Source organism: Schistocerca gregaria, chromosome 2 (assembly GCF_023897955.1).
Source record: "Schistocerca gregaria isolate iqSchGreg1 chromosome 2, iqSchGreg1.2, whole genome shotgun sequence".
Lineage (NCBI taxonomy): Eukaryota > Metazoa > Arthropoda > Insecta > Orthoptera > Acrididae > Schistocerca > Schistocerca gregaria.
This window is the reverse complement of record NC_064921.1, coordinates 474,185,085-474,212,022: the sequence shown is the minus strand read 5'-3', so window position 1 is coordinate 474,212,022 and position 26,938 is coordinate 474,185,085. Positions and strand designations below refer to the sequence as shown.

Here is a 26,938-nt window from a genome sequence, read left to right as displayed (position 1 = left end):
CATGGCCATCTATAGCCTGATCTTCTTGCGACCGTACATTCTTGTGACCACCACTGCCAGCGATCGTCTATAGTGACTATATTGCTGCCAAGTATTTCTGCAATACCACAAAAGGAACATGCAGCTTCTCGTATCCCTATTACACGACCTCGTTCAAACTCAGTGAAGAGTTGTTAATGGCGTCTATGTTACCTTAAGTGTCTTCTTAACTAACATCAACACGCAATGTCCGGTCTCAAAGATAACTAACGCTCACCACCGTTACAGTGCGTATTTAAAACAAACCTCATTTGCATCCTCATAGTGGCGATACTAGCGCGAAATCTGAATAATCGTTACGGTAGCTTAACGCCATTAGCAAAATCCGACGGACAAAGACGTAGAAACACGCCTACCAACTTCCGTTCACGTTGAACAACTCCTCCCTTCGTGCTGCGATTTTTTTTTCCGTCAGTGTGTTTCCGGCCTGCTAGGTTTGTAAGTTCAGAGCTCATACTTCTGTGCATCGCAACTAATTCCGCCGTTTAGATACTGAACAGTGGGAAGGACCATTGTTCATTAACATTTTATCGATGCACGCACATCCGACTTTCTCATCGTACTTGAAGCTGTCGGTACAAATCAGTCAAAAAGTTGTGTTGTCGTGGAGAATAGGATAGAAACTACAGCGATGGGTGATAGGCCTGTATCGATTGTACCACAAATCGAGGACTACACCAAGAGAGGAGCTCTGTCTGCGGGGTGAGCGGCCACGTTATTGTGCGTTATTCTGACGAAAACTATGCGTTTATCCTAGAAGTAAAATATACGACATTCGTGAGTAATGTCATACAGCTTGTGTCGCGGACCACCTGCAGGGAAACAAAACCAGTGGTCGAGATCTGCCGAGGAGAAACCGGCTGTATAGCAGACAGGTGGTCTGCGTAGAAGCCCGTTAACTGACTCTGAATAATGTTTCGCAGATCAATAGACCACTTAGTGAAACAAGCCTTTCTACAAGACCCAGCGCTCTCGTGCGCGCGACTGCACAAGGAAGAAGAGAATAGACAATGCACTGTCGAATGTGGTACGTGCAACTCGCCATAACACTGGCAAGGCATTGCTGCAGTTCTGTTTACAGACAGACACTTAAGTCCATGCAGCTGTGCATCGTTGTTATTTGGGATACGTTTATTTTGTAACTATTGAAACTTTTTTTTGTACTTTCAGATTACCGTTTCTAACACGAAATAAATAGAATATAACAAGATAATGTGGGTTATACGAAGCGAATGAACTCAGCTACTACATCTTACAGCGCAGTTCTACACTTCCGTTTGCAACCCATTTCAGACCCGTGAATAAACAACAAAAGGATACATTTTATAAGACGATCTCAGTAAACGTAGAAGAAACGTAACAACTGAACTCGACGTAGTGTCTGATAAGCTCTACTCCGGTATGAACATTCCTCATTCAGACTGCAGGCTTCTGTGGCGAATTCCACCGATGAAATCATCTCAGTTTATCAGCAGTGTGACAATCTGAGGATGACGGATAGGAAACTTGTCTAAACGTGTTTCCTATATGAAGCTTTTAATCGTCATTCTTTTCTTGTGCATCTGACTCTTCCAATGGAGGGTTGGTTAATAACTGGCAATTGCCCGACAAGGATCTGACAATTTTTCTTATAAGTCTCTGGTTGGATGTCATTCCTAATGCGAGAAACTTCAGTAATCGCATGGGAGAAAGGTCGTGTGAAAACTTTGTTCTAACTGTAAATGTACTTTAATTGATGATTAGTGCTCGACTTACACACAACATTACCGAGAAGATTTCTTTGTGGATTATACGCTGCGATGAACATTACTGAAATTATTAATCAAGTCGATTTATCTGCTGTTTCATTTCGCCTAGAGGCGCTATTCCAGTAACACTGCAAGATGATAGCCTCCGTGGAGGTTGGAAGTTACGTAGAGACACGAGTGAGAGTGACACCTTGAAACTTCAAGTGATTCGTGAGCCATGCATGAATAGCAAAACTGTTGGCCATTGCTCTCGAAACGTATGGATCCAGTTCGACTCATGTTGCGGCCCACAAAACTAACTTGACACCGACGTTCGTCGCGGCATATGTTCCTCTTATGAAAGAAAGGTTTATTTGTATTGTAACTGCTTGTGTGTAGTGTTTCTGATGTGGAAGTCAGGTCCTTGACCGAAATTTTCATGTTCAAGTATGGGAAACCTCCCACAAAAGTTATCTTTGGCTAGTTACTGTAGCATATGAAGATGATGGGCGACTTCTGTTTGGATGTGTGTTACTTCCTTGTCTTGTAAGTCAGTACACTCAGCGCCACCAAAGCGACCAAGTACCTCTTAAGTACAGCATGTAGTACTTTCTTAGATCTACAATGATAATAATAGGTCACTGATGAACACCATATATCGTAAAGCTTTACTTGTACTGTTCTTGCCGCGCAGCTGTCAAAGCACGAGATGTTACATCTTTTGCTTAAAAGTAGTAGTTGCAGTATCACAGTCAGCGTGTCATTGTCGTTTTGTTTGCAGCATCGCTTCTTTGGTCTTACACAAACCCTAGTGACTGGCGTGAACTGGACTTAACTTACCTCCGCAGCGCCGTCGCGCGGTTCTCTCTGCAATTGGGAGATCTGTTTACGCAGCGCCGATATCTGAAATAAACAATGAAAATGTGTTACTCCTCTTAACAACGTAGGTGATCGGCGGCCTAGGATCACCTTGATGTTGCGGCTGGATTTGTGTTGACGAACGGAATGCTGCACGTATTCCTATATTATACTCCTTCACAGATACACTAATAATATCGAGAATGCCCCGGGAAAGCATAATAGCGGCATTATCTGTCAATTACTGACTTACCAGAACTTGTTAGTGATGATAGTAGATTTTTCATAGATGACTCTACTAACCAACACTAAAGTTGTAAAATATTGCTAAATCTTGGTAACATTATGCCTGCTACAAAGACCGGCAAACAAATTTTCACTTCACCAAATGTAAAAATGCAGTAGGCCTTTGACTGTACAATCAATTATCTAAACCTAGAATCAGTCGAGTTAATGAAAAACTGTCAATAAAAATGTGAGTATATATTCAGGGGAATAATCACACATTCTGTTGTGCGTAACGCAAATGTCAAGCTTCGTTTTATTGCTAGGATACATGGAAAACGTAGGTTGTCAACCAGAGAGAAAGTCTTCCTAACACTATTAAGATATGCACTGGGTTACTGCTGAAACATGTGAGATGCACGCCACACATACGACTAACAGGAAGCGCCGATCGCATACCCGTATGCTGCAGCCCCCCTGGGAGGCATACATGCACCGACTGCAAAAAGACTGTTCAGCACAGAACGCAGACTAATACGAAGTATCGCAAGGCTACCGTTTCTAACACCAAGCAATGAAGTATATGAGACAGCCAGAATAGAGCCACTACAAACAAGGTTGGCCAAAATGAGAGCCAGATACGGAAACCACATCCTAAACAAAAGACCGGACTTGGAGGACCTAATCACAGTCAACCACAGAACCAAAAGGAAACCCAAATTCAAGTACACAACACCCTCCCACACAATCGCCCACAACACAGCGAAGACGTACCCCGATCTCGCCCCAATCCTATCACCACTAACAACAAACACCACCATCCCCCCACACCTAGACGAAAGGACCCAAGAATAAAACACTAACACCACCAAGTACACAAGAACATGGCCCACAAAGAACCACCAAAATACACCAAAAACAACTCCCACTCCCCCGCCAACCCAACTCCCTCCACTCCCCCTCCCTCGCTCTGTACACCAAATAAGAAATGTAAGACAAATGCATATGTATAGTAGAATAAGTACTTACACATACTACAACATATCTGTAATTGTTAAATATTAACGACAAGAACAAATGCATTGTAAAACAAACCTGAAATTAATATTAAAAAAATCGTAACTGTAATGTAATATTAACAGAAATTATTTAAAAAAAACGTTGTAATTCTTAAAATATTACAAAAACTGCTAAAATATCATTGTAAATGTTAAAATCCCACTGTAAATGTTAAAATATCTAAAAACCTTTGTAATTGTTTAAAATATCTTAAGATCTCTGTAATTGATAATGACCAAAACGAAACTTGCACTATGTAGCAAGACAAACGTAAAAAAAAAGTTTAAAAATAAATTGTAGAAACCCATGGCTGAAAAGGGCAAACAGCAAGCCCTAAAACAACCCGCTCTGTCCCCTCAGGGCAGAGAATGAAAAGTGAAAAAAAAAACAAAAAAAAAAACTTTAAGACAACGGAGACGGCAACTCACCTGTCTGTCTCGCGAAAGATGGTAACAGAGTTGTTGAAACCGCTCAAAGTGCACTCACGTAACGAAAGACGTCTAGTATCTTGCGAAAAACGACTTAGGGTATTGTAAGAAGTGCTTTTGAGAGCGGAAGCAAAGAAAGCTCTTCAGTCCACAATATATCGCACTCCCGCATATCACCAAGATACAGTTACACTGGTAACAGTTGGGACATAACACTTATACACAATCACTATATCTACAGCCCATTAATGTACGGTCGTTAAATGTGTGTCGTGGCACATAAGGTAATGTTCACTAAATTGACAAAACTGTGATAGTGGAATAACACTTAGGGCATATAGAACGGGCACATGTAGTTAGAATACACTCGCAATCAGTTGCAGCCGCTTGTAATTAAACTGGAGCGGTAACACAGACGCTGTGGTTAATAATATACTCAGGATGACTGTAGTTCGGTTCCAACTTCATAGTTAACGCAATTCAGGTTCACAGCGTGGACATCCGAAACTTTTCTCGAACATGAGTCTTTTGTCTTACATTATCACTCCAAATGGCTCGGTAAAACACGGTACGACACCGACATCGGACATATACACCGAACATCAATGTTCAAAACCAGTTTTCGAGCAAATCATTTTTTCTCACTCCGTTGGTGAATACACGGTCCCATTTCATTTCTACTCTAGCGTCGGAGAGATTAGTGATAAAATCTCCGAAACACGCAGAAAAATCATGCTCCACTCTAATGGAGACTTGAGTAAGTACCTGATTTTCCACTGGATACATTGCACGATACCACAAGTGTATTGCTGACTGCCGGAACAAGTACATAGTTCCAGCGCAACTGTATTAGTTTCCTTTACCGCTCTGCTATGAACGACACACGTTCAGTGACACAATGACAGAACAAGGGAGCACGTAACGCAGTGATTACTTATGGACGTTTTAACGTACGTCACAACGTAGCAAACATCTATCAAAAACTACGAGCTACAAAACATTTTCTCCATTCAATAACCCAAAAACTCCAACCTTAATCACAATTTCAACGCTGTAAGGTACACCATAGCTACGCAGTTCCAATGTTTACCTGGCTCTGCTAAAAGAGATTGAAAAAAAAAGGTAAATTTATATATGAACATAGTAATAGTATAATAAATATTGCCGTTTCTTTTAGTTATAACTGAGCCAGACATATTGACAGCTTCCGTGATTCAAATAAATCACCTCAGGTGGAAGTCAGTATCGTTCCAATAACGATTCAATGGCAGAATCTAGTCTCTATCACTTTTCAACTGAACTACACTGAAGCACCCAATAAACTGGTACAGGGATGCGTATTCAAATTCAGAGATATGTGAGCAGGTAGAATATGGCGCTGCGGTCGGCAACGCCTATATAAAACAAGTGTATGGCACAGTTGTTACATCGGTTACTGCTGCTACAATGGCAGGTTATCAACATTTAAGTGAGTTTGAATGTGGTGTTATAGTCGGCGCACGAGCGACGGAACACAGCAACTCCGACGTAGCGATGAAGTGGGGATTTTCCCGTACCAGCATTTCACGAGCGTACCGTGATTATCAGGAATCTGGGAAAACATCAATTTTCCGACATAGCTGCAGTCGGAAAAATATCCTGCAAGAACGTGGCCAACGACGATTGAAGAGTTTCGTTCAGCGTGATGGAAGTGTAACGCTTCCGCAAAAAGATGCACATTTCAATGTTGGGCCACCAGCAAGAATCAACGTGCGAACCATTCAACGAAACATCATCGATATGGGCTTTCGGAGCCGAAGGCCCACTCGTGTATCCTTGATGACTGCACGACACAAGGTTTTACGCCTCGTCTGGGTGCATCAACACCGACATTTGACTGTTGATGACTGGAAACATGTTGCCTGGTCTAACGAGTCTCGTTTCAAATTTTATCGAGCGGATGGACGTGTGCGGTATGGAGGCAACCTCATGAATCCATGGACCCTGCATGTTAGCAGGGGACTGTTCAAGCTGGAGGATATGGGATCCCTGATACGCCTAGATACGACTCACACAGGTGACACGTATGTAAGCATCCCTGTCTGATCACCATCATCCATTCATGTCCATTGTGAATTCCGACGGACTTGGGCAATTCCAGCATGACAATGCGACACACTACACGTCCAAAATTGTTAGTGTGTGGCTCCAGGAATACTTTTCTGAGTTAAAACACTTCCGCTGGCCACCAAATTTCCCAGGCATGAACATTATTGAGAATATTCAGAAGGGATCTCCATCTCCTGGTACTCTTACGGATTTATGGACAGCCCGCAGGATTTACGGCGTCGATCCCCTCCAGCACTACATCAGACATCAGTTGAATCCCTGCCACGTCGCGTTGCGCCACTTCTCCGCGCTCGTGGGGGCTCTGCATGATATCAAGCATGTGTACCAGTTTCATTGGTTTTCAGTGTAGCATAATGCCTTTAATTTGTCGTTATAAACTGGATATTTAGCTACTCACTTGTCAGCTTTGGAGCCTGAGACCAAACCATCATTATTTCTTTTTCCGACACTGTGGTTAGATATGTACCACTGTCATGATGAATCGGTGACGAACGATCCGTGTGTTCGGATCTTCCACAAGTTGTCCGCTATCTGAAGACCGCCAGCGAAGTGTTCAGTCCTTATCATAATAAGTACATGCTGATCACTGGCTGTGGCTACGAATAAAGTTTTATGCCAGTTCTAAATGGTTTATGAAGACTATCTGCAAAGAGCAAGAGACGATGCGCTGAGAGTCTACTAGCCGAAACGCGGGTCTGTTTTTGAAATGAACTTCCACAAACGTCTAATGCATCACGATATTACAAATGTGAAACGCTTATGCAATCACGTTTGGCGCAGAGTCTCCTGACCACCGAGATAAGTGAACTGAGAGCTGTCCTTAAAGACAGATTAGTTACGATCACATATTAACATGATTTGAATAAGCAGATTAAGCTGATGTTCTCTGTACCACTCGGTGCCCGAAAATAAACTAAATTTTATATAGTCTTTCTTCATGCAAAATACGGATTAAATTATTATGTCTTAATAATAGAATTTTTCATGTAAAGAGGGAAATAAATCACGAAGAAATAGTGCACAAGAATGAAGCTGCTGCACTTCGTCGTGAACCATTTATTCCCGTAGGAGTATCGCCGGTTAAGCCTCTTGCATTCCCATCTGAACTACACAACTGAAAGGTACTCATCAAATGCATTAACGTTGGCTTAGAAATCGCCCGAACATTGTTCCACGAAGTTTGCCAAATGCTACTTTGAACAGCAGCAGAAGTACACAATTGGCTGATGGAATGAATGGGTGTTAACGATTAAGATATCTCAGGGGTACACTTTACTATCTCCTTTGTGTCTGTGACTGATACAGCTAGCTAAAAATTAGCTTCTTATTACGTAATGTCCACTTAAGGTTAAAAGATAATGTTTCATACCATAAACACCTATGTACAAGAAGTGCTGATACAATTCGAGTACAAGATGACCGTGAAGAATGTCTGATGGCGTAGTGATTTGCGGTACAAGAGTGCTACAAATGTTTCAATGAGCCTCAGGCTTTCACAGACTAAAATGACGAATTTAATTTTTATCTTTATTGAAAGATGCGTAACAAAACAAACAAAAAGAAACCCTCCGCTCCATCTACAAGCGTCGCCGTAGGCCTATAATTTACATGCGCTTATAGAAGCACTTTGGACAATTACACTCCCAGACCAGGTCCCACTACAGCGCCCCAGAAAAAGAAAGCATTCGTATGAAGGTAAGACAAGTGAATTCGACAGCTGAAATTATTTAGGTGCTGAAAATCATCAACCCTTGGTCTTAATATTTTATTTCCAAAAATTTCGTTTGGACAATCCGTAACGCAAAATACTGTGCGAAAAGCTAAAGTAGCAAAGAAAGCAGCAAGTCAACATCGCGTGAACAAAAGGAAGCTTAGTTACATTAATGTATACGGGAAAAAGCCGTAAAACTACGAAACAGGCGCTGACACGGATCAGAAATGCTAGAGCCAGATATGATTTTAAAATGAATTACCACTAGGAGCACATACTGGTCTGAGATATCAATTAAGACTGCACAGCGTTAGTGAGTGCGTAAGGCTGCTCGTGTTGTGAGAGAAAGTTTTCTAGTATTCGTAAATGTCCTTGTAAATTTACTAAACATTAGTTTGAGGAAAGAAAATCTCACTGTTCGCAACAATGGAGCCGACAAATGATAAAATTAGAAAAAATATTTACAACTACACACACTAAAAAGGTGTTAAAAAGATTTCTGTAGATACTGAAACAATATGAACACTTATTAAGATGTTAATCGAAAGCTTTCTGACGGGTATCTCGTCTCATTTAATGACACTGAGAATACAATTATCTTCAGACTCTGCTTTAACTAGAAGAATTTCCTTTTTTTATAGTACTTTATCTTGGAAGTCTGAGACAGTGAGAAAAGAAATAATGAATGGCACATTTCGCCTACTGTTTTACAATTGCGTACTTCACTTGTTAACGCGCATTTCGAAATACGATTTCATCATCATGGCTTCAGTTTTTTACCGACGAAAGCTTCACTGCTATGCCATCTGGATCACATATGAATGGTGTGCCGTTTCGTCGTGAATGATACTTTTAAGTTATTTCGCTTTCATACACTACAGACGCTGTCTTGGTATAAATTGATCATAAACGTCTTTACATTCTGTGTATATAAGACAGCCGTCTGCTATGTTTGAAGTGAAGCTGCGCTGTTGTATACGAATAAATAATACATCATTCAACGCATAACGCGTTTCCATAGATTTAACATCGGAATGACGGGCCTTAATAACGAACTGAAGCCATAAAGATGAATATGTAGTTAGAAATGTAATTAAGCGAATAAAAAAGAATATTGAGAAAGAGTAGACGCAACATATTAATCAACTTTCCAGAAATATGTACATTTGTAAGCGTTTCCTACAGTAATTTTTTTGTTTATTTACACCTCTTGATAACTTTTAGAAATGTCCAAGGACAAAAAGGTGGAAGCTAACTTCTTGTCTCAGAATTCAGATCTTTGCTAACATATCTCAAGCTGACTTATCTACGGCGTGGTTTGTACGATACCGATTTCACTCTCGTCAAACAGAGATACAGAGTAAATATCTTTAATCAATAGAAGTACGTAGTGTCCCAAATCTGTAACACCAGTCTTTCACTGCAGCAGAAAATACCCCGATGGAAATAAAATCGCAATACCAAAAAATAATTAATGAAGAGTAACGAAATTGCCTAGATAATATATTTAAATGATTAACAGGACAAGACCGCAGATTAATTAAGCGCGAGATAAGCCACTGCAAATGTGAAATACTGGTACATTAATAAGCGGCGTAGCCGACAGAATCTTGAATGCGAGCATGCAAACGTACATGAACTGCGTTGTAGCTGCCGGATATCAGTTTGTGGGTTGGACTTCCATGACTGTTGCAGTTGCTCAGTCAACACAGGGACGGTTAATGCTGTTTGTGGATCACGCTGGAGTTTCGTCCGATCATGTCCAATATGTGCTCGACTGAGAACAGACCTGGTGATCGAGCAGACCAAAGCAATATGTCGACACTCTGTACAGAATGCTGGGTTACAACAACGATATGTGGCCGAGCATTATCCTGTTGGAAAGCACCCCTTGGAATACTGTTCATGACTGGCAGTACAACAGGTCGAATCACCAGATTAACGCAGAAATTTGCAGTCAGGGTGCGTGGTATAACCACAAGAGAGCTCCTATTGTCATAAAAAACCTCAGCCCACATCATAAGTCCAAGTGTAGGCTCAGTGTGTCTAGCAAGCAGACAGATTGTTCGCAGGCCCTCAACTGACCGCCTCCTAACCAACACACACCCATCATTGGCAGCGAGGCAGAAACAGCTTTCATCACAACGGACCTCCAGCCTGCCCTTCAACGAGCTCTCACTTGATACCACTTAAGTCGCAAATGGCGGCGGTATGGGGTCAGTGGAATACACGCTACAGGACGTCTGTCCATAGTTCGTTGTACCAGTGTGGTGTCAACTGCTTCTCAAATTGCTGCTGCAAATGCAGTACCATGCGCCAGAGCCATACGCCAAGCACGCTGGTCTTCGTCTCGGTAGTGTCACGTGGCCGTCCGGAGCCTGGTCTTCTGGCGACCGTCTATCGCCTACGATGGCTACATTCGTGCCAAATATTTCTGCAGTATCGCAGATCGAACTCACAGATTCTCATAGCCCTACTACACGGCGTCGTTCTAACTCAGGGAGGTGTCGGTATTGGCGTGTTTGTCGCCTTAAAGGCATTCTTTACTAGCATCAACTCACCACGTCCAACCTCAAAAGTATCTAACGGTCACGAGCTTTACAGCGTGCATCTTAAGCAAACCTGATTTGCATCCTCACAGTGGCGCTACTAGCCGACTGGCGCGAAATTTGAATAGACGTTATCTTTCAGATGTAGACACGCCTACCAGCTTTCTTATTTTTAAGGAAGCTATTATTATTTCATATAGAAGAGCAAATATAGGACACTGCAAGTGACGATGATACGAAAGTGCAACGAATCTACAGCAACGCTGTACATTTCAAAATTTCAAGAGCAATATAACGTATCGGAGAAAAGTACGTAAAAATTCTTCAATTCATAGTTACTGAAGATTACCTTGGTAATGGTAATTCTGCAGTGCTTTTAAGTGGGATAATTTTGGAGGATACTATGAAAAATATTCTGGGTAACTGCTCCACTGATGATCAGAACTATTAAAGGAAGGCAAAATATGAATTCTTATCACCAAGGAAGCTGAAGAAAGAAGATAGTTACGAAACATGGCGACAATACAGGGACTCAACGGCCCAGAAACTGTTATCAAACAACACTTGTTCTTCGTTCACGATTTACTGACAAAGAAAAGAACTGCTAGCTTCAGAGTCCCGTCGATGACGACGCCATTAGGCGAAGAGTGGAAATTCCACTGGAAAAGTATGCACTCTCTGGAAATGAACCATATCACTGTACGTCTTGAGCGAGTTACGGAAATCACGGAGACCCTAATCTGAATGGCCGCAATGGGAGGCCAGTGCCTTTTACTAGGCGATTGGCAATTTATTAGTGGATGCAAGGAGCGCAAAGAGAAAAAAACTGTCCTTGGCTAGCCATAAACTCAATTTACACGAAATTTTTTATCAATTATTGTTTGTTATAGAAATCTAGGCCACACGTGCTTGCAAGAGTAACGAATTCCCTGCGTTCACGAGGGGTACATAGAGAGATGAGGTCAATATGTGGATGAATTTTGCGTGCAATAAACGTAATGTCTCACGTGAACCAGTTTGTAGCTTTTGAGCTGAGTATTTTTTAGCATCGAGCAATCTGAAAAACCAAAACTCTTCTTTACTACTTGGTAAATGAAACTGATATTTTTGCTGATACTGGCTTCCTTTGTTATCTGTATGTTACATTTCCTATATTCATACTGGTTCTATGATACAACAGGTATGCTACAGTGTTGAATGTTAACGGTATTGTTAATGCTTTGCGTATATATTACACAATTTTACAGTCACGAGTATCATAGCGGAAAGCGTTTTCCTTAAAGATGAAATAACATGCATTTCAGAAACCATCGTTTTTTAGAACATTCAGGACTAGTGTCTTTCTGAATATCTAATTCTATGTTATTTTGTATGATAGGTCCTCTACATGTACCTACAACTTCGCTTCTCATTCGCTAACAATATTTTTTCGCGTCCACCCTAAACCAAGCACGTTTCAGATTTCATGGTTACATTCTGTATCACGTTCTCAACTAACGATCTCAATTATGTCAGAAAGAATGCAGTACACATGAAGGAGCAAGAAACTCATCTGTATCAACATACACCAGCCTATAATTGCAATCCTTTCCATTAAATGGCACAGGTAAATGAAAATATATTTTTATTACATTTTTCGGTAATTAATTACATGGTTTCTGGGCGCTGCATCCATATCTCACCTCAGGTTGTTTTCTATCAGGTGCAGTTTTGCCACAAGTTTCCCAACATGTGCCTACAATATAACTTCTCAATGGCTAAAATTATCTTGCAGGCACTGCCTATTTCCGATTTAGACTATACGATTTGCATAAATAAAACTGGTGTAAAAAGTAATTCACTTTTTCAGTGTGAATCTTGAGACTTGTCAAATAGCCTAAGTTGTTGGACGTTTCCGGTATGCTGGCTACAATAAAAAAAAGTGATTCCTTTTATTTAACTTTTGTCTTAGTCAGAATCACCTTTGCACCTTCTAGGTCTTACTGATGATCCAATGTAGCATTCAAGGTATTTAAGTTGTTTCTCTGATGGCTAATTTGTGAAGTTACTGCTGTTTACATAACATGAAATGATTACTCCAAGCCTCCAGTTGTTTTCAGTTGAATTATGCCGAGCTTAAGCAACACTTCCATATGGTGTACTTAATGGCAGTCTACCTTAAATATGGACAATTCAAGTTAACGCGATTATAAAAAATAACTACCCGATAGTACACTCAGACTACGAGATTTGTGCGAAACGTATGGAACTTGTCAATTCGTTCAAGTGTGTGTGTGTGTGTGTGTGTGTGTGTGTGTGTGTGTGTGTGTGTGTGTGTGTGTGTGCGCGTGCGTGCGTGCGTGCGAGCGCGCGCGCGCTTGCTCGTGGAGGGCGCTCAAGAATGAGGTTATCAATAACAAAGTGAGCGTAATCATTAGTCGCTGAAGCGGAAATCTTCATTTCTATTGCAAATTGATTTCAGTCACTCTGCGACCATCATCTGTGTTATTATTAAAGCTCTGTGGACTCATTAACACAAGCAGCAAAACTGCAACATCTGCACATATCAATGAAGAGTACTTGTAAGACCAAAGATACAAATGCTATCTGCATTTGCACCTTGGGTCTGACAAAATGGTTCAAATGACTCTGAGCACTATGGCATTAACTTCTGAGGTCATCAATCCCCTAGAACTTAGAACTACTTAAACCTAACTAACCTAAGGACATCACACACATCCATGCCCGAGGCAGGATTCGAACCTGCGACCGTAGCGGTCACGCGGATCCAAACAGAAGCGCCTAGAACCTCACGGCCACACCGGCCGGCGATTTGACAAGTACTCTTCATTAATATGAACAGATACTGCAGTTTTTCTGCTTGTATTAATGAGTCCACAGAGCTTTAATAACTGAAGATGGTCACACAGTGATTGAAATCGATTTGCAAGAGAAATACAGATTTCTGCTTCAACGCCTAATGCTGAGCGTCATATCATCCCATCCAAACTACTGATGATGCTGAGCGTCCTGTTCTTATTAATTCTGGTGTGGTGGTCGTGGTGCACGCAGCTCCTGATGAAGTTACCGATACTCCTGCTAAGATAGTCCGTACGAATGTAGCTAAAATAGTTAAAACTAAAACACCATAAAAATACAATTTTGCTCACATAAATCTATCCGGTCATATGTAACCATGAAAAACGTCAAATTTTCAGCTTGGTCAATTTTACAATGTTGTAGGCTTATTAAAATTTTAAATTAACTATAAAAAATTTTATACGTTAAAAGAAATTCAACAGAATGTGACTGGCCCGTCGCTTACAGCCAGCCTTTTCCCTAACAGTTCAGGGAGCAAGTTAGACATTTCAAAAATCTTAAAAATCGTTCCGCATTCATCTCATTGTTTGCTAAAATGAAGAACAGGTTAGCTGGTAAACTAACTTTTGCCCTCTTGGCTTTAATACAAAATACCCCTACAGTTAAAATTTGGCGCCCTTAAAGCGATGTGGGACAAGCACCACATGTTCGAGGGTCATCCCGCCGCAGCAGGAAGCCACGCTCAGTGGACCCCGCCCTATCCGAAGTCGAGTGAGAAGCACCTACTACATCTTGCGTCAGTGGCCGGAAGGAGGTACGCCAGCGCAGAGTTGTTTTGCCAACCGCAGCTTATTGCCTGTCACTCTGAGTCAGTCTTTTTCCCACCAATGCATGGCCCTGTACGACAACAGCGCTGATACAGCATATAAGGGGACACCGCTTCCTTGTTACCAGTAGAAGTAAAATTATGAAATAATATAAAATGGAACTAACAGGTGAGATCAGCAGTACAGAAGGCAAATGGGGGCCTCAATTAAGCTGAAAGGTTTCTGGGAAAGTGTGGAGCACCGTTACGAAGATCTCACACCAGGATAGAGCGACCCATTCCGGAGTACTGCCCCAGTGATTGCAGTTGATATCAAGCCGGTCTGACGACAGAGCAGACAGGAATTCTGAGACATGTTACTACTGCTACGATCGCAGTAGGTTGGTATACCACAGAAGATTGCACCTCAAATGTCAAAGGAACGTTAGTGCAAGTAATAGGAAGCAAGCTAATATCGTTCGTGTGAATTGTAAAACAACCCGTATTCGAGGTAAATAGTGCATCAATTCTGTTACCTCAGTAAGTATTCCGCAAAAGGAAACATGAGGACAAGATACTAGGAATTCCTCCAACGGCCCATAATGGAATAGTGTAGAACAGGCAATGCCTGATACTGGTATGAAGTATCTTCCGCTGAGATGTAGGCACTAAGACACCAGATGTGGAAGAGCCCTCTTCTACCTGTACTACAACAGGTCATACGAAATGTCGACTCAGCAGATTGATGCCGGGTCCAGTTTAACGTTTCAAAAGCAGTCCCCAATAACGCACCAGCAAATGGAATTCCTGTCTCACTAACACGATGCGTGCGTAGTGTATACAGAAGGCGCTCAGAGTGTTTACTGAGTACGCAGAGACACATTCCGCTATTAAGACAGCCGAGCTTACTGCTATTTAGGAAGCCCTACTATTTGCACAGACGATCACAGTACACACTCTGATAGTACTTCAACCCTACAACTGATCAGTAACTATCATAATAGTTGTACGAACCCCACAGTTGCAGCAATTATCGACAATGTGTTGCGGGTTCGGAGGAACTATCGCAACATTTTGATGGTATGAATGAAAAGCCACTCTTGGGATACCTGGAAATGAACCATTAGACACCCTAGCAAAGTAGGTATCTCTGCATTGACCTATTAAAGCCCCTTTCACGGATTTGATACCCATGCTCACAAAGCGGTTGTCCTCTAACTGGACATCTAAAATGTCGTGGACATCTAAAATCAAAGGCAGTCAATACGCACTAATTTATCCCACGATTCTGAGAGTAACATGGTACAGTAAGGCACAAAACAAACATCAACGACGGTTATAGCACGGGCGAAATTGAAATCATTGGAAGTTCAACAAACACCTCTATCGGCTCGACCTAAACGCCGCCCATCTCTGTGTTTGCGGAGAGGAAGAAGATCAAAACCCTATATTTCTAGAATGTCATGTATCACATAAACTTACTTGCAAGTAATCTTCGGGTTCTTGGTCATCAATTCCTAAGCAGCCTCGAAAACTTGTTAGCGTCCAACAATATAGTAACAAATAAACTATTGATAAGTTTCCTTTAATTTACATCTATGGTCACAAACTTTTAGTTAACAGATTTCCGGTTTCTGTCTTTAATGACCATCATCAGAGCTGCAGAAAAAATGGGAAAAAATAAAAAATACACTCGCAAACTGTATACAGCTTAAGAACAATACGTAGACCATAATGAAAAATAGTTCTGACAAAATTTACATTTGTGCACCTTAAATATGAAGAGGCATACCTGTTTCAAGTCCTAATGTACTGCTGCCATAGTGGCATCGTCAAATGTTAAATCGGAATCAGCACCAGCATCGTCAGATACATATGAATAACATCACATGCACGACTCATGTTGTCAGTAGTACTGCTGTTTAAAACAAGCTGCCGCACAGCAGCCACAAGATGTTTGTGTCGTAAGTTCACCAGATGTCGCGAATGTCGGCATACACTACTTTTCAATAATTAATTGAAACAGCGAAAATAAAGGGGGATACAATTGTTGAAGTTTGTAATAAGCTTATAACGTATAAAAGGCATTACAGTAATAAAAAGCAATACAAAGAATAACACGACAAAAGTAATATTGTTAAAAAGAGGAAGAGTTAAAAAGCAGTGGTTGACATGTGCTCTAGAGCCAATATTCTAGATAATGACATAAATATTAAACACCGTTGATAGTGCACCGGGTAATATTAAACAATCATAAAACAAATCGCTAAGGGAGCCACAAATGAAAGAAAACATAGTGCTGCACATAATCAGCGCCCTCTGTTAGCGCTAACGCCAGAATTCCGCGCAGGCGGGAAATGGTTGAAGAAACGTGGCCGGCAAAGGGCCCCTCGGCACTCCGCTGCAAGAAAAGAATGATAAAATTCCGTAACAGTACATGTTGCAGCTTGTGAAAATAAACTATTGTATGAGATCGTCAACAATGCTAACATCAAGATCTACCTCCCTGCACTGCTCATCTAATGCTCTTGGTAATGAGAATGACATGCAAAGACCAAAGCTCAATTAGATGACTATATTCCCACGGGCTACTCAGCAGAATATGGAACGCTCAGCCTCTAAATTTAGGTCACTGTGTTTACCTCCTGTGTGTGTGCGTCTGAATACTGGTGTATGGCTGTAATACCCGAGTCTGATTCTCGTAAACTGGTCCCCTGTTCCGTCGGCCACGGCGTGCCTAAACTTCACGCGGGCAGGGTGTGCGGGCCGCGGGACGGCCACGGCTCGCTCGGCCTGTCTCGGCTTTGGTCGTCACCTTCCCGCAAGTATTCGGCACAGTGCGACATTTCATTTAGTACTGCTGTGTGGCATTTTTCGGTCGGCACAACTCTTCAGTTCGGCAGAATCGTGTGTCAGCGCTGTTTATCCCTCGCTATTTGTTCGCGGTGTGACGGCCGTTCACGGGGTCAGTGGATATTTGCACAGAAAGAGGCACTGTACCTATCTATCGTCATGAGCCTTTAAAAACGAATGCGAATGACGGAGGAGAGAGATGAGAGTTTTTACTATATATTAAGCAGTCACATAAGCGACGGGTACTGCACACCTACTATGAAAAGATATTACTATACAATACAGGAAGTATTTAAAGATTTGGTTGACACTGAAAGAGCAAAAACCTACAACGACCGACAGATAGGATTCATTATTCAGTTCATCAATAAGCACGTAGGGCTAAAGTTTCAGGCACGCAGCAAGTAAAGAAACTGGTGCCATCAGCAGTAAAATTCCCGAAGTCGCACGCATTATTCCATTGTATGATGCAACACTTTTCGATGGAACTGAACGAAGAGTATGGAGACGCTATACAGAGTGTATCAAAAACATTGATCCAATTTTAAAACATCATGACCATTATGTTATTTGAGATACGTGCATGAACAACGTACTGTTGAAAAGAGCAAACTATTGAGCTTTACATGGTTCCCGCTAGGTAGCAGCAGTCTGCGCCCACTCCAGCTCTAGTAAAAATGGTGCCGGGACAACAGAGAGCAATTTGCGTTCTACGTTTTGCCCAGTGCCGAGCAGTGATAACTGTTCAGCGTGACTTTCGTACTAGGTGTGGCGTAGATCCTCCTACAGCACAGAGCATTGAACGATGGCATGAACAGTTCTGAGAAACAAGCTGTTTGTGTAAAGGCAAATCGCCGGGCCGTCCTCGAGTGTCTGACAAAGACGTCGAACGCATCCACCATAGTTTCACAAGGAGTCCGCAGAAATCCGTTCGCAGTGCAGCTCGACAGCTCGACAGCTCAACATGCCTCCGATGTCCGTCTGTCGTGTGTTGCATCGACGTTTACACATGAAACCATACAAAATTCAGCTGCTGCAAGCTCTTCATGAAGGTGACAAGCAACAACGTGTAGAGTTCTGTAATTTCTTTCTTGGCAAGATGGCGGATGACAAGTTTTCTTCCATGCTTAATGTTTAATGACGAGGCAACATTCGATTTGAATGGAAAGGTGAACCGGCATAATGTGAGAATATGAGGTACAGTACAACTACGTGAAGTTGTACAACGTGCGAGGAACACTCCAAAATTTAATGTGTTTTGCGCAGTTTCACGGGAAAGATGGATGGACCATTTTTCTTTGCCGAGAACACACTTACGGGAACCACATAACTGGATATGCTTCAGAACTTCCTTTCCCCAGAGTTGGAGACTGATTCCAACGATTTTGTTTACCAACAGGATGAGGCACCGTCACACTGGCATCTGGAAATGCGGGAATTTTTAAATCTAAGAGTTTCTGAACGATGTATCAGTCGCACTGGATCAAATGATTCAGCCTTACATTGCTGGCCTCCAATGTCACCGGACCTGATTGTATGTGATTATTTCTTGTGGTTTTTTTTTAAAAGACTCTGTTTATGTGACTCCGTTACCAACAACAGTGAATGTCTAGACATTGCATAACAGCAGCTGTGGAAGCTGTAGCTCAAGACATGCTCATTGCATTGTGGGAGCAATCTGAATACCACACTGACATGTGCCTTGCATATTGAACACCCATGAAAAGGTATGAAAAAAATTGTGTGTTTTTCCCGTTCGTCAAAAAACAAAATTCATTGTATATATTTATTAGTTTCAGAAATATAGACGTGCCAAGTCGGATGATTGTTTTTGATACATCCTGTATATTGCAGCATAGTACGATGGTTAAGTCAAGGGCCATGCCTGCAATAATTTTTAGATTTGAGACTAGCTATTATCGAATTTATGAAGAAAAAAGGAGCTCAGGAACGAAAATTAGAACATCTGGAATGGATTGAAGACCTCGCATTTTAAGCTGACATGGACTTACCCACAGTAAGTCACCGCAAGGTGACAAACGACTTATTTCTGATTTGATGGGGATGCATTTAAAAAGAAAATCGCGTTGTGGGACAAATTCTGACCAATAACAGTCCAGTTCCCTAAGCTCACGCATGTAAAAGAAAACGGGAGGTTTGAAGAATTCATTGTGGCCTTGAAAGATTTACAAGGATAGTTTTCTAAAGGTTTCGAGGACAATACCAATCTTACATCCGTTTAAGAGCCGTTTCCAAGACCATTTGTCGTATCACTTGAAAGCGCCCCTGTGTATCTGCAGACGTAGCTGACTGATCTTTACGGTAATTCCAGTTTTAGTGACAAATCTTTTTACACGAAAGCTGTCCAGGGCGTCTACATTGCTATACTCACTTAGAATTACACATCTCCTTAACGAGGCCGCAAAAGTGTTACAATATTTCACTCGACAAATTTGTCTGAAAATCTGTTTCTATTATGAAACTAAATAACTCGCGATTATGTGGCAACTTGAGTGTAAAAATCTGTGAAATTGCCTGCATCTGTCCGTATACCGACAATATGTACCAGATAAAAATTATATTTTGTCTTAGGCGTGGCAAAAATAGTTAAATAATATTAAGAATTTCTTTTCTTTGTGATCTGTGTTGTGAGAATTGTGAAATATATATAACCAAGTGGTATGCAGAGCGACTGCACTGCCATTTAAATGTGGCACGTTCGCTCTTTTCCGTCCCCCCCCCCCCACCCCCCCCCCACCCCTAACGCTCGGACAGCGTGGCGTGGTGGTGGTGGAAATGTGCAGTCGAGCTGAACGCTTTGGCACTCGGGTCCTGCCCATGCTCTCACACCTACTCTTAGCCACGCTGGTCTAGATGGTACTAATAGACCTGCAGGAATATTCAATACTCTATCTGCAGCTTTTTAAAAAAAATATTGTTAATTTACATAAATGGTCATTAATATAGACTGAATAGGGGTTAATCCCAAATGTGTAACAATGGCGATTTATCTTTTCTTATTGTGCTACCAGCAGGATCTTTACAGCGTGCTGCTTCTGTGTGTCCTGTGTTACATTTTCGTCTTTTTTTACTCGTTTCAATATAGTGTGTTTATAAAACATGTTTTACATCGGAATCTGTCCGACTTAAACCAATATCTACATGGAATGTTAAAACAAACTTATCTGTGATAAACACACATTAAAAGAAGTTTTGCATCATCTCAGTTCGCAGAGTTAAGGAACCTCTACACAAAACTGGAGCAGAGATCAACATAAACGTCATTTCCGGCCTTTTTATTGATCATGAAAACAACACATTGCATGTTGTACACCATACAGCGAGCCCTTCAGAGGCGGTGGTCCAGATTGCTCTACACATCGGTACCTCTAATACCCAGAAGCACATCCTCTTGCATTGATGCATGCCTGTATTCGTCGTGGTATACTGTCCACAAGTTCATCAAAGCAGTGTTGGTCCAGGTTGTCCCACTCCTCAAGGGCGATTCGGCGTAGAACCCTCAGAGTCAGTGGCGGGTCACGTCGTCCATACACAGCCCTTTTCAGTCTATTCCAGGCATGTTCGATAGGGTTCATGTCTGGAGAACATGCTGGCCGCTCCAGTCGAGTGATGTCGTTATCCTGAAGGAAGTCATTAACAAGATGTGCGCGATGGGGGTGGGAATTATTGTCCATGAAGACGAATGCCACGCCAACATGCTGCCAGTGTGGTTGCACTGTCGCTCCGAGGATGGAATTCACGTATCGTACAGCTGTTACGACAACTTCCATGGCCACCAGCGGCGTACGTCGGCCCCACAAAATGCCAACCCAAAACAGCAGGGAACCTCCACCTTGCGGCACTCGTGTCTAAGGCGTTCAGCGTGACCGGATTGGCAACAACGATTATCTGGTTGAAGGCATATGCGACACTCATCGGTGAAGAGAAGGTGATGCCAAATCTGAGCGGTCCATTCGGCATGTTGTCAACCCATCTGTACCGCGCTGCATGGTGTCGTGGTTGCAAAGATGGACCTCGCCATGGGAATCGGGAGCTTGTTGCGCATCATGCAGCCTATTGCGCACAGTTTGAGTCGTAACACGACGTCCTGTGACTGTACGAAAAGCATTATTCAACTTGGTGGCGTTCCTGTCAGGGTTCATCCGAGCCGTAATCCGTAGGTAGCTGTCAGTCACTGCAGTAGTAGCTCTTGGGCGGCCTGAGCGAGGCATGTCATCGACAGTTCCTGCCTCTCTGTATGTCTTCCAAGTCCGAACAACATCGCTTTGGTTCACTCCGAGACGCCTGGACACTTTCCTTGTTGAGAGCCCTTCCTGGCACAAAGTGACAATGCGGACGGGATCGAAAAGCGGTACTGACTGTCTACGCATGGTTGAACTACAGACAACACGAGCCGTGTGAACTACAGAAAACACGAGCCGTGTACCTCCTTCCTGGTGGAATCACTGGAACTGATCGGCTGTCGGATCCCTCCGTCTAATATGCGCTGCTCATGCATGGTTGTTCACATCTTTGGGCGGGTTTAGTGACATCTCTGGACAGTCCAAGGGACTGTGTCTGTGATACAATATCCACAGTCAACGTCTATCTTCATGAGTTCTGTGTATAACATTTCCAGTATTGCGATGACTATATGGGCACATTCCGAAAGCCTACAAATTGGATAAATTAAAAAAAAAAAACACCTTCATACATCGATTAGATTGTGGCTTGCAGAATGTAAACTGGTTCTTTTTAGTTGTTGGGCGTAACCATTGAAGCCAACGTTTATGTTTTATGAATTACGACATTTTTATCGTGGAGACTTTCCTCATTGCTATATTCATTAAAACTGTCTTTATTCTGTCAGAACCGGTTTATATTTTTATGGCACTCGTTCCAGCCGTAACAAAAGGTCGTCTTCAAATCTATGTGCAGCAGAGTGGTGATTTTTTTTAATGAAATTTTTTCTTATTTTATTTAACTGGACGAGAATCATGTATCTACTTCGAGTTACCGACTGCAGCTATAATCTATAACCCTCTTCAGATCAGCGTTTTAGCTTAAGAGGTGCATAAGTTGTCATAATTAGGTTGCAAAGCTGATCTGTAGGTGGCTGCAGATTACAGCTGACTGCCATTCCGTTAAATAAAAGAATATAAAACAATTACATTATCAGTCACAGCACTCTCCAAAACAACAATTGTGTCGCACTTCACAAGATAAATGTGAGTGCCAGGAAATAAAAATTGTCTTAACAAATGTCAACATGCCCCATCATATTGATTAAGAAGCATGAGATCAGAATTTAACGGAAAAAAACTGGAGTAAATTATTTGTACTTGCTTGGGTTCCTGTAGTCATGTCCTAGTTTATGAACCACGGGCAACGTATGAGTGGCCAAGTAAGTGGTCCCAACAGTCGGGATACCAGTTACTATGGAATAAGGCTGGGCATCTCGGACATATTCTGAGTCGTGGTCACCTTTGTGCTCATACGGCAAAGACTACCAAATCCACCGGTTAGTCCCTCAGCCGTTAGGGGTAAAACCCAATGGGACTCGGGGCAAGTAAGGCTAGCAACCTGCTTCCCTGGTACTTTAAATATGATGCTGGCAACAATCAGAGCAAAATGCCTCGGACGTTTGGAGGTGACAGAGTCCCACCTCTAACTGACAAACCAGGGACTCCTAAGATACGACTTCGCAAACAAATGGTAATGAGATGGGGAGCTATTAATATCAATGGGGGCTACCTTGGGAAGAAGGTAGAGCTGGCAGAGGCTGCAAGTAAGATGGGGTTGGACGTTTTAGCTGTTAGTGACATTCGGGTAAGGGGTGAGAAAGAAGAGGAAGTGGGAGAATACAAGGTCTACCTGTCAGTAGTCAAAGCAGGAATAGCACAATGGGGTGTAGGGCTTTACATCAGGAAAGAAATGGAACCAAGCGTAGTTGCAGTAAGGTATGTAAACGAACGACTGATGTGGATAGATTTGACAGTCTCTAGCAAGAAAATTAGGATTGTGTCAGTATATTCGCATTGTGAAGGGACAGATCAAGATAAGATGGATAGTTTTATGAGGCACTCAGTGATGTAGTTGTTAGAGTAAAGGACAAGGACAGTGTTCTGCTCATGGGTGATTTTAATGCCAGGATGGGAAATCGAACAGAAGGGTACGAAAAGGTTATGGGTTAATTTGGAGAGGAGGCCAACAGGAACGGGAAACAACTCTTGGATTTCTGTGCCAGTATGGGCTTAGTAATCACAAACTCTTTTTTTAAACATAAGAACATTCACCGGTATACTTGGGAAAGCAGGGGAACCAGATCTGTCATTGTCTATATAATAACAGATCAGGAATTCAGGAAGGCCGTGAGGGACACACGTGTATTCAGGGGATTCTTTGATGACACTGATCATTATTTAATCTGCAGTGAAATTGGGATTGTGAGGCCGAAAGTGCAGGAGGTCAGATCCATATGTAGGAAGATAAGAGTGGAGAAACTTCAGGATAAGGAAATCAGGCACAAGTACATAACAGCAATCTCAGAAAGGTACCAGTTAGTTGAATGTAGTCAATTACAGTCATTGGAAAAGGAATGGACAAGGTACAAGGACACAGTACTAGAAGTGGCTAAAGAATGTCTTGGAACAGTAGTGTGTACAAGTAGGATGAAGCAAACAGCTTGGTGGAATGACACAGTCAAGGCAGCCTGTAAAAGGAAAAAGAAGGCGTATCAAAAATGGCTACATACTAGAACTCAGGTAGATAGAGAAGTTATGTTGAAGAAAGAAACAAAGCCAAACAGATAACTGCAGCATCCAAAGAAGAAATCTTGGGAAGACATTGGAAACAGGTTGAAGACTATGGGTCAAGCTGCTGGTAACCCATTCTGGAGTGTAATTAGCAGTCTTCGAAAGGGAGGTAAGAAGGAAATGACAAGTATTTTGGACAGGTCAGGAAAACAGCTGGTGAATCCTGTGGATGCCTTGGGCAGATGGAGGGAATATTTTGAAGAATTGCTCAATGTAGGTGAAAATACGATCAGCAATGTTTCAGATTCCAAGGTAGAATGATGATGGAAATAGGATCACATTTGAGGAAGTGGAGAAAATGGTCAATAGATTGCCGTGCAATAAAGCAGCTGGGGTGGATGAAATTAAGTCGGAACTCATCAAATACAGTGGAACGTCAGGTCTTAAATGGCTACACAGGATAATTGAAATGGCCTGGGAGTCGGGACAGGTTCCATCAGACTGGACAAAAGCAGTAATCACACCAATCTTTAAACATGGAAACAGAAAAGTTTGTAACAACTACAGAGGTATCTCTTTAATCAGCGTTGTGGGTAAAATCTTCTCAGGTATTGTTGAAAGGAAAGTGCGAGTATTAGTGGAGGACCAAGTGGATGAAAATCAGTGTGGGTTTAGACCTCTTAGAGGTTGTCAGGACCAGATCTTTAGTTTACGGCAAATAATGGAGAAGTGTTATGAGTGGAAAAGGGAACGGTATCTATGCTTTATAGATCTAGAAAAGGCATATGACCGGGTTCCTAGGAGGAAGTTATTGTCTGTTCTACGAGATTATGGAATAGGAGGCAAACTTTTGCAAGCAATTAAAGGTCTTTACATGGATAGTCAGGCAGCAGTTAGAGTTGACGGTAAATTGAGTTCATGGTTCAGAGTAGTTTCAGGGGTAAGACAAGGCTGCAACCTGTCTCCACTGTTGTTCATATTATTTATGGATCATATGTTGAAAACAATAGACTGGCTGGGTGAGATCAAGATATATGAACACAAAACAAGCAGTCTTGCATATGCGGATGACTTAGTTGTGATGGCAGATTCGATTGAAAGTTTGTAGAGTAATATTTCTGAGCTAGATCAGAAATGTAAGGACTATGGTATGAAGATTAGCATCTCCAAAACGAAAGTAATGTCAGTGGGAAAGAAGTATAAACGGATTGAGTGCCAAATAGGAGGAACAAAGTTAGAACAGGTGGACGGTTTCAAGTACTTAGGATGCATATTCTCACAGGATGGCAACATATTGAAAGCAAGGTGTAGCAAAGCTAATGCAGTGAGCGCTCAGCTACGATCTACTCTTTTCTGCAAGAAGGAAGTCAGTACCAAGACTTAGTTATCCGTGCACCGTTCAATCTTTCGACCAACTTTGTTGTATGGGAGCGAAAGCTGGGTGGATTCAGGTTACCTTATCAACAAGGTTGAGGTTACGGATATGAAAGTAGCTAGGATGATGGCAGGTACTAGTAGATGGGAACAATGGCAGGAGGGTGTCCACAATGAAGAAATCAAAGAAAAACTGGGAATGAACTCTATGCATGTAGCAGTAAGGGCGAATAGGCTTAGATGGTGGGGTCATGTTACACGCATGGGAGAAGCAAGGTTACCCAAGAGACTCGTGAGTTCAGCAGTAGAGGGTAGGAGGAGGCGGGGCAGACCAAGGAGAAGGTACCTGGATTCGGTTAAGAATGATTTTGAAGTAATAGGTTTAACATCAGAAGAGGCACCAATGTTAGCACTGAATAGGGGATCATGGAGGAATTTTATAAGGGGGGCTATGCTCCAGACTGAACGCTGAAAGGCATAATCATTCTCAAATGATGATGATGATGATGATGATGCAGGACCATCAATAATCGGAAAAAAACCTGCAGCACAGCAATTAGTGATTAGCAACAAGGAACGATGGAAGGAAGATTAGGGTTTCACGTCCCGTCGATGACGTTGTCTTCAGTGACTGAGCACAAGCTCGAACTGGGGAAGGAAAACGGTTGCGTCCTTTTCAAAGGAACAATGTCTGGCATTTGCCTTAACATATTTAGAGAAATTACGGAAAACCTAAATCTAGATGGAAGTGCATTAGCCGAACACCACCTGGACTGTGGCCGCTGTATCTAGTTTCAAAAAGCCCGTATGTTAAACCAGCAGCTGAAGATAATGCATTGCGAAAATAATACAGACTACTGAGGCAATTAAATGCTCCAATAGCACGAACACGAGGGATGGGTTACAAGGTGCCGACGGACTGGTTGCCCTATGATTCCATGTGCGTTCGTCAGCCAACGACCCGGATACACAAATATAAACAAGCGGACACAAAAGAATTGCTGTGCAGGATCGACGTCTTGCTACAAGAAAACGCTCTCTCTCGTTACACAAGCTGCCTATTCGCCTGCGAAACACGTCAGATTACCACAGGCAATAGCCCCATCCCTCCACAGGTATCTTCATTACAAACTCACCAGTGACGTACCAGAATATGACATCGATCGTCACCTGATAGCCGGTGTAAGACCACCTCCAGAATGCAACTGTTAAGTCTCTCTATACTGAAGAGCACCGTTGCAAAGACAGTCGACACGTCGGCTTCGTAGTTGTTTTAGTGTTTCATAATGACGCGGTCTAATGCTCAAATGGATTTTATTCAAATTAAGACTGGGCGTGGAAGTCTTAGCACTTACAGTAATCTAGGCCGTTACGACCAGAAGGCAAATACTTTTGCTCTTTTACTTCTTGCAGGAAATCAATCGTGGACCTTGCTCTGCAAGGGTAAATAAAGGAGCAACACGATACGGCTGTAGCATCGTCAGTATCCCGTTCGCCTATACGAGTATGAAAATTATCATTACTCGACGGTCGAACTTTCTTGTGTGACAAAACACAGTCGGATTTGAATCGCTAATAACTACGAGACAAATACAGTAATGCACAAACAATGGCTCAGCTCACGACGATTAGGTCATCATTTCTGTA

The 26,938-nt window shown here is 42.2% G+C and overlaps 1 protein-coding gene across 2 annotated transcripts in view; it reads right to left on the bottom strand.

Annotated features, from left to right (window-relative positions):
* The window catches only part of LOC126326538 (thyroid receptor-interacting protein 11-like), a 414,334-nt gene that overhangs the window by 290,626 nt on the left and 96,770 nt on the right, over window positions 1-26,938 (bottom strand). For both annotated transcript variants that reach the window (XM_049995698.1, XM_049995689.1), the window contains exon 3: window positions 2,607-2,669. In XM_049995698.1, the coding sequence (XP_049851655.1) occupies window positions 2,607-2,669 (63 nt within the window). The remainder of the gene's footprint in view (window positions 1-2,606; window positions 2,670-26,938) is intronic.